At 47.9% G+C, this 9,206-nt stretch overlaps 2 protein-coding genes across 2 annotated transcripts in view; one reads left to right on the top strand and one right to left on the bottom strand.

Annotated features, from left to right (window-relative positions):
- Positions 1–4,396, top strand: part of XDH (xanthine dehydrogenase) — a 52,434-nt gene extending 48,038 nt beyond the window's left edge. The window contains exon 37 of the mRNA XM_065058646.1: positions 956–4,396. Within this exon, the coding sequence (XP_064914718.1) occupies positions 956–1,006 (51 nt within the window). The 3' untranslated portion in view covers positions 1,007–4,396. The remainder of the gene's footprint in view (positions 1–955) is intronic.
- Positions 2,562–7,966, bottom strand: LOC135579136 (carbohydrate sulfotransferase 8-like). The gene is made up of 2 exons (XM_065058647.1): positions 7,829–7,966; positions 2,562–6,365 (listed from the first exon to the last, which is right to left on the bottom strand). The coding sequence occupies exons 1-2, from the start codon at positions 7,923–7,925 to the stop codon at positions 5,557–5,559; spliced, it is 906 nt and encodes a 301-aa protein (XP_064914719.1). The 5' UTR covers positions 7,926–7,966; the 3' UTR covers positions 2,562–5,556.
- Positions 7,967–9,206: the final 1,240 nt, after the last annotated feature.

Here is a 9,206-nt window from a genome sequence, read left to right on the forward strand (position 1 = left end):
CGTGTATGTTGGCCACAGTGGCCCAGGTCTGGGATTAGGGCACGATGGGGAGGTTGTGGCCCCACTTAAGAAGCTGATTTTTATTTCAGGGGTATTATCTTTCATTTAATGGACCATCAAATACAGACAAATGTACAGACCAGCATTGCTAGGGCTCCTGTTGCAGGAAGGGCTGCCATACAGTAGCACTGAACCTGCAGTTCATTCCTTCATTCTTAGGTGCTGTCTGTAGAACAAAGCACTGATGACTTGTCCTACTGTTCCTGACCGTGATTTCCTAGGGGATCACCACCACTAATACATCTTGCAGGTCAACTCTGTGATTTAGTGGTGTTTCTCAGGGTTGGAGGGAGAGGAATGTTTTCCTGAAAACACTCACTTTGCTCAATGTTATGGCCACAGGTGTCTCCTTAAAGGCTGTGGGGTTGATCTGAAGGAGTGAAGAATTTAATCCTGTAACTGTCTCTTTATGGCCTCTTCCTCTGTCACTGTGTTGGGACAGAGCTGCATAGAATTGGGTCCCCCCAGAGTCCTACTGATTTCAGTGACTCAGAAAACAGCTGTCCATGTGGGCATCCTCCAGCCTTTCATCAGCTTGATTCCCACTGTGGTTAAGAGCAAAACCTGCATATCTTAGTCTTTCTCACCTAATGCTTGCATTGATGTCTGAGGAGAAAGACTCAGAAATAGTTTTGAGAACATGCACTAACTGTTGACCACCAGGTCTTCAGCCAGAGCCAGGCACAGCCTCCAACGGAAGTGCCATGAGACAGACATCTGTGTTTTGAAAGACTGAGATATGAGCTCAGATCTTCAACTGTACAAACTCACCTACCTCAAAGGGTGGGGCATGCCAAACCCAGGCTAGGACCCTGCCTTATTGCCACTGTTGCTAACTGTTTTTTGTTTGTTTGTGGTTTTTTGTTTTGTCTTGTTTTGTTTTTCCTCTTTACAGTGCCCTTCTGCTGAGCCAGGGACCTTTAAGCCGTGGTCTGTGCGTGTGTAAGAGGGACGTTTGAGGAACAAACTCTCCTCGTAAAACTGAGCTTACACCAGAGGGACCACAAGGCAGTAGGACTATAATGGAAAAAAAAAATCTGTGTTCATGTGGCTTATCCACTGATTCATGGAGATCTCACATTTAATTGTCCAATCATTATTTTCTCTAGGAGAGAGAATTGCTGCCAGATTATAGCTCTGTTGCAAATTCAAATGGAGAGCAAGTGGAAGGTGATGTTATCCAGGTGTAATTGAAAAATCTTAGAGGTTTCATTTAAAATTGCTGCAAAGAGGGGAGACATGCTTATTACCAGCCAATGTGAAATCACAGGGTGGTTGTTTGTTGTTGGTGTTTTGTTTTATTTTGTTTTGTTTTACCTACTGTGAGGAAAAGATGGATCCTCTTGTGATGTGATGCCAAGAAGGACTCAGCTGGAACCCAGACAAACAGTTCTCTAGCTGAGATGGGGGAAGGGATGAGAGGTGCTAAGGGCTGGACCCTGTTATGCCCCCTCTGCACACCAAGCCAGATGTACACTAGAGGAAGATGAGGAGGAGTTTTGATGTTAGCTGACAATGATCATCTCACATACATAACAAAAGTGATTCAGAGGAAAACCTCAAAATCTGATCAATAGCTGATTTATCCTTAGATGAATGAGGATCACTTTGTCTGCCCCAGGGCTTTAATGAATTTTTACTTCATGTGCTACCTTCTCTTCTCTGATTAAAGACAAAAACTAAAGATACCAAGAGGTCTTCCAGCAAGATGCTGATTTATTTGACTCACTCAGCCTTTTTCCCGCCATACCTCCACATCTTTCCTCCATCTTTTAAACAGGAGAGGGCATCTGAGAAAGGGACCTTGGAGTAATGGAAGAAGTGACTCATAATTGCTCCCAAGGCAACTTATACCAGCCCAGGAAATGGACAGGACAGGGACAGACACAGCTGGGGATTAGTTGGCTCTGGGTGCCCTCTAGGGTCAATCTCTTGCCATCATGCTATGGCCTGGCCTTCTTTTCAGGACAACCCTTAGTTTTGCAGAATGTGAGAGAATGGGTATGCTTTCCTACAGGGACTGTTTGTCTGAGAAATGTGCTGACTATGTGATGACCTCATGCCTTTTGGGTTGATGTATTTTCTGTGTTGGATTTAATGTTGGGCATCACTCTTCACAGATTTTGGCACTCAGATTTAACACTGTAGCATTGTGCTATCTTTAGATGATATTGGCCATGTACTGTACTTGCTCATCACCTGCAGACTTTTATCTGTTTTTCTGGCCCACAGCTTTACCAAAATGTCCGTTTTCTATTTTTGCACTTCTAGGGCCATCAAAATTATATGATGCAAGAGGATGTAACTCTATTGCCTTATACAAAATTTTGCTCACATACATCCTGCTTGAAATTTGCCTTCATCTTAGGACCTAACAATGTATGCACAGTTTGAGACTTCTGTTTTAAGCACTCCAGGGCATTTAGTTTGGAAAAGTGTAAATTTATTTCTTGCTTAAAGTATTCTAGGTCTACCATTTGGGAAAAGAGCGTTTGTATATGTGAGTTGCAGAAAGTATTTTGTGCCCACTGGGCTTGCTATGTAATTGTTTCATTAATTGAAATATGATACTGTTGTTTCTTAAGCTCTGAGGTACTGGGCAAGAAAACATTTTTGTTTTCACCCGAAAGATGGCAATATATAAAAAAACCTCTTAGAGAAGAAAATGTGATCATTTGTGTGCAAGAACAGCTATTGGAGCCTGTGTATTCCTGTTCTTAAAATGTCTGGGGAGGGATACAAAATGCAAATTCTGCAAGGCAGACAGGTATCAGCACTGTTTCTGCCGCGTTTGGCCTCATGGGATCACCGGACCTGCTCATTCAAACCAGACCAAGAGTGCTATGAAGGGGACATCATGTGTGCTAATGCAGAACATGGGGAGCTACAGGCAAAGAGTGTGATATCGAGGAGCTTCCAGCGCTGTCTCAGGAGAAAGCTGCCAGCATTCACGGGGACCTTCTCCCTGTGAGAGTCCTGGGACATGGCAGGATGTCACTGACAGGAGGAGCAAGTGCTCTGTGTCCCCCATGGTTCTGGGAGCACCTTTTTCATCATTTCAGAATGGGTTTGTGATGTCTCACGTAGCCACACTGAATGCCTGGTGAGGTGATTTTTTTTTTAAAACAAAATTTGTCAAGTCTCTCTTTTGGTTTTCACTTTGTACATTAATTTGATGTGCATTTGCCAAGTTATCTGTATATGCAATGGTCAGAGCACGCTAGTTCAGTGCACACTTTAGCCTGTGGAGCCACTTTTGCTGCATCATCAGTGATCAACTGTTTCCTGGGAACCAGTCTTTGTCCTCAAGCCCACCCCACCCCAGGGCCCTCTTATTACCCTTCCACAGCCACTGGCTGATGGAAGGAGGAAACATCTTCCATTAGGGGTGCACTGGAATTGAATGTAGGCAATATAAAATACCAGAGAGGAGGAGGGGGTGGTGGAAAACAGTACAAAATTATGGTTACAAAATAATTACAGAGACTGTTTTGGAGGGTGTAGGAAAAAGGGAAGCTTGGAGACTAACAGGAATTTACAGGGAGATCAATGCAATACCTGGCTGGGCTGCAGGTAGAACAGGAACCTGAAGGAACACGAAGCTGAGATTTTGATTTCACCTCTAGTGTCTTAACATTTCATACATCACTTTCCCATGGAAACAAGTGCCAGATACCTTAGGGAAGGACTGGGACCCACTACGGGCTGGGAGGAAGAGGAGATATTGCTGTAATATTGCCGTAATATTGCCTGACTTAAAACGTGGTCCAGGAACAGCTCTGCTGTCATGAGTGCACAGCACAGTCCTCTCTGAGGTGCCGTGTCAGATCTCTTCACGCATAGCTCGCTGCTCGGCATTTCAGCTTGCAGTTGCAGAAGACAGAAAAGCTACTTATGAAGAGAAAAACGTTCCTTTCCTAGTACATTCAGTGAAATGCAGCATGGACGCGTGACTCTAATGTTAAGTGTATTTGGAGATTTGCCACTTCTCTCCGTCCAGATGTGTGTCCTCAGAAGAGGAACTGCGCCATCTTGCTGGACTGTAAAATATTACGCACAATAACAGCACTTAAGGAATTGTTACTGTAGCTGGATACTTTGTGGGAGGGTGAAAGGAGGCCGCCCCATTTTGTGTTTTAATGCTATTTATCGCATATCCCTTGATGAGAGAGGGAGGCCAAGTTTTTGGTGATTGTTTTAGGTCACTTCTAATCAACAGTTTTCACACTAACGTTCTGTAATGAGCATTGTCAAATCAGTGTCTTTGTCACAGGCAGAATCCTCTGTGAAGGTCACAACATTGCAAAATAAAACTAAAAAAATATTCTGGAAACTAGTCTGCTATGGTGAAAGTCTGTCACAATTTGAAACCTGGACAACTTCAGCTCATCCTTGGCATTTGGGACCCTTCCCAGAGGCAAATCAGCTCAGTGGCCAAGGCTGGGTGGTTGCTCCGGACCACCCAGCCAGACAGGGCAGGGGGCCCAGCTGGAGAGCCCAGGTCTCTACCCAGGCAACCCTGGCAACCAAGTCCAAAAGAAGGCAGAGACCTCAGCAGCTTTCTGCAGGAGGAGCTTAGTCACATCACATTTCCCACAGCAGCAGAGTGATGCATCCTTGATGTTTCTGGCCACCTCCACTGGGCCCACCAGCTGCTGAGACAAGGTGGTGTGGCTGGTGCCTGGTCCAGAATGCCTTATCCTTGTCTCGCTGCTGGTGAGTACAGGTGAAAGCCAGGCTTGGTCCATTTGAGCCAGCCCCTGAAGTGGGGAACCTCACTCAAAACTTGCAAATGGAGCAGGCATCATGTCACATGCCTGGGGCTCTCTTGAGCCTAAACATGCAGGAGATGCAGGGTCACATAAACAGGAACAGTTTACACAGAAGAGATATGACCAAAAGATGGGCCTGGCCTTCCCAGAGTGTGAAGGATTGGGATCATCCCCAGTGGTTCCCCAGGAGGGTGTGCCACTCTGTGTTGTATCTCACCTACTTGTGCAGAGTGGACAGACATCAGGTAATAGGCTTCTTTACGAGGGCTTCTTATACCTGTATGGGGAGGTTTATCACAAAGAACCCATTGCCAAACTTCTTGGCTCAAAAGGCAGCCCAGAAAATAGAAGGGCAATGCAGGCAGAGCATGAGGGTGCTGGTGTGGTTTGCAGCAGGTCAGACCCAACCTACCCCAAAACACGAGGTTTGCTGAGAGGTGTTTACCCCACCACAATTCAGTTCATGCATTTTTCACAGCCTCAAAGCCACGTTTCCCCAGCACCTGCTCCTGCAGTATTTGAATGCAATTCAGCCATGTGAAGAGCCATGATACCCTGACCCCAACCACAGTCTAACTCAGCTCTCCGATGTGCCTTATGGAGCTGTGACATGGACAAGCATGACATGCAGCTGTGGAGCAAGGGTCTGTTCAGCCCATATGTGGAAGGGCTTGCATTTGGATTAACACCCTTCAAAGCAGTCCCTCCAGCCAGCATATTGCTACTAGGTCTCCGGGGTGCTGAGAAGCTCTGTCAGCAAACTGCTAGAAAACGGGAATGCAGAAAGGTCCCAGCGGTAGAAATGTGACAGTTGCTTCTTTTGTTGGAGGGACAGCTCGCTGAACATCTGCTCTGATAACCAGCTGTAGGTCCACTGCACTTGGGTGTCGGTGAACTCAGGGAGAAGGGTGTCTGCTGGCAGCCCGGCCCGCCGCAGCAGATGACCCAGCTCCTGCCTGAGGAAGCCAAATGCCACCACATAGTCATACTGGATAAGACAGGGCTGGCAGAGGCTGACGAGTGGTCTCCAAGTCGCGCTGGCATTGTGCGGCCCGCTGTCTACAACGTCCTGAACGAAGCTGCTGAAGGAAGGGCTGCTGCCCGTGCCTTGCATGAATGCCGAGATCAGCCTCTGGAAAGGGTCCCTGATGAACAGCACTTTGGTGTAAGACGCCAGCACAGCCTCTACCTCTGTCAGGTTGAACTCGCTCAGCTGCGCCTCTGAAATGTGCCGCCGAGGGTAGGGAAGCAGCACCGGGACAGTGATGTTTTCCTTCTCCTCTAGTTTCTCTAAAAGCTCCTGCCATTCCTCCACCCCTGTTGATGGCACTTGGCAGTAGAGGAGGTCCAGCTTGGTGCTCACCCTCAAACTTGAGAGCAGGCGGGCTCTCTCCTCCCGGCTCTTCGGAAGCGCGGTAGCATTGCCTGATCGGCTACAGAAAGCTCTCAGTCTCTTCTTCCTGAGCTGCTGAACATGAAGGAAGGTGTCCAGTGTCAAAGTGAAGTCCTCCTCTGCCTTGGCGACCAGGTCACCTGGGAAACACCATTTCAAGATAGGGGTGAGGAAAACCCATAGTGGACCTCTGCCCCAAGCTGGCGCCCCAGCATGGGATGATGTGGCAGGCTCTTTTCCAGCTATTCCAGTGTGGAAAGGACAGAACATGAACGAAGAGCGAAGGGCAGGAGTGGTCTCCTCACCATGCCTGTCAAAGAGCCTGGTTTTGCTGGGGAAACAGGTTTCTGTCCCTGTGAATGTGTGAGCACATGGACACCCAAGACCTGCTTTCCCCAAACCACTGTGTCTGAGCACTGATCTTGACTGTAGATTTGTGACATGGACCCTGTTCTTCACTAAATCATAATTTTTGCTTTTAACTCTTCACTTTCAACCAAGCTTCACTGAGGTGAGTTTGACAAAGAGAGTGAGAAATGTTCTGAAAGATGGAGGAGCAGTAAATTGGTTTGCAGCTACAAATACAAAAGCCCCTGCAAACCTGTTTGTGTCTGTTAATTGGTTAATATCAGCTATCAAATATTTGCAAAAGCAAGAAATTATTCTTAATGGCTTGAGGCAATTTAGGAATCCAAATGTTGTAACTTCTTGCATCATGTCCATGTGTAATTTTTTTCTCCAGTAGATAAAAAAGCAAAAGCAAATAAAAAGCAAAATGCAAACAGAAGCAAGAAGACAACAAAGCAAATATAAAAGGCAAAAGCAAATAAAAAGACTCTATAATAGTCGGCTTAATTTCTCAGATTTCAGCTTTCCTTCTTACTCTTTATCATCTTATTTTTGATGTGAAGAGGCCATACAGGGTTTGAATGCAGAGGATGAATGCCTGCCTTGCTATTTTTTTTTGCAGCAGCACGCCTGCTTCATCTGCTCAGTGCAGGCATTTGGCAGCCCCAAGGAGAACAGTGAGTTTGCTGGTTTCTCACAGGTCCTTGGGAAGTTAAATATTTCCCACTGATTTGGGGCAGCAGTCACACAGGGAAGAGAAGAACAGTTAACACCAGGAAAAGAACACCAGCAGTGCAGAAAGAAATGCAGTGGTGCCTGAAGCTGTCCTGGGTGGCTCTTCAACCCACCAGCCCCAGTTCCACAACATCTGCAAAGTCTAGTGATGACTTTACCCTGGACTGGCTGGGACTGGAGGGATGCATTCTATTTGGGCACTGATTTCCTAGCCTACTCCTGCCTCCCCAACAGCATTTTACCCTTTCCAGCAAAGCTTTTAGGAGTGACCTCCAGCAGCCTGACACCTGTTTTCCCCACCACACCTGAGACCAATGACCCCACTAAGGACATAAAGCTGCAGGGCTTCACAGTAAGGGCTTTTTCCACAGGTTACCCTTCCCTGGGGCTCTGCAAATAGTATTTCCAATTTTGTTAGCATTTGCCCACTAAGAACCTCCAAAAAAAGCTCCAGATAATTTAATCCATGGTACAGAAATGTTGCCAGTCACACAGAACCACCACAGTGCCCAGGTATTACCTTGGTCGATGACTGTGCTCTGAAGAAGCAGCCTCCAGCTCAAGAAGGTGGCAATGCCCAGGGCAGCCAAAACAACCAGGCGAGGAAGGAAACGCATTTCTCAGGTGCTGGGAACCGAATGTTGTGTTGGAGAGCAGGTGGAGACTTGGAGAACAGGTGTTGGGGAACCTCCTGTGTTTATTTAAGAGGGAGCACACCCACAGCTGGGTTAAAGTACTGTTTGGGCAGCAGCTTGCTGAGGGGCAGGGAAATGGCCTGAAGTGCAGGAGGTGCCTCCTGCCCTGTGTTTACAGTGCGAGCTTTTGAGGCGGAATCTGCTTTTTTATTCTATGTCCATGCCATCCTCAAAACTGGACCATGCCAGATGACTGTGGTCCCTGCAAGACATGAGGAATGCATGCACAGCCCCATGTAGGGTCACCAGGTGGGGTGAGATGTCCCCAGTCCCCTGATACACGTTGTTTTTCACTGGCTTTGTCGCTTGGTGAAGCAGCACTTACGGGAATGCTGCTGTGGGGAGCTGTGTGCCCCAGGACCAGCGCTGAGCAAGCCAGTGCTGGGCCATGGGTCCTGCCCCTATGGTGCTGGTGGGTCTTTTAAGGTAGAAGCTGGGGCAGAGGACATGGCATCATGGGGCACATCCAGTGTCGTGTGGCAGGTCCCTGACTAGCCAGGGACTGGAAGTGCTGAACTGCTGCCTGTGCCTGTTTTGCTGGGGCCTGCTTGCAATCTGTGTATGCTGCTTGTTTTGTGAGAGCAGCCCGAGACCCCAGGCAGAGCAGAGTCCCCATTATGCTGAAAAGGGGGTGCGCACACATGCAGGCAGACACATGCTGCTCTTCCCTTCCCCAAGGAGCCACAGCCTCACCGGGGAGCATGACAACCATGAAGACCAAGGCAAAGGGGACTGTGGCAGCCTGGGGAGTGTGATCCGCTCCCATCCAGCCCCATGGTTATTACAGCTATGAAGACTTCAAGATCAATGAGTGATTATTTACAGATTTTCTTTTTATTGTGAGATCTGCTGCCAGCAGCATCCCTGTGCCAGCCAGGCCATGGGCTGGCATGTGGCAGTGATGTGATCCAGCTGAGAGACTCTGCAGCTGCAAGGGGCTGTGGTGGCCAAAGGAGAAGAGATATCTGCCTGGAAGCTCTGGGAGAGGAAGCAGGGACACCAGGCACACAGACCCAGCGGGTATGGGGACAAGGGCCGTGTTGCGTTGGGGCCTGCCAGCAAAGCGACCCTGTGTGGTGGAAATCCACCTCCCAAGAGGTCTTCACAGAGCCCAGCCTTGTGCTATGCGTGGATTTGCTCTTGTTTGGAAAACCACGATTTTCCCACCAGAGGGTGCTCTGCACCCGAGGAACTGCTGTTCAC

Source organism: Columba livia, chromosome 3, assembly GCF_036013475.1.
Source record: "Columba livia isolate bColLiv1 breed racing homer chromosome 3, bColLiv1.pat.W.v2, whole genome shotgun sequence".
NCBI classification, from domain to species: Eukaryota; Metazoa; Chordata; class Aves; order Columbiformes; family Columbidae; genus Columba; species Columba livia.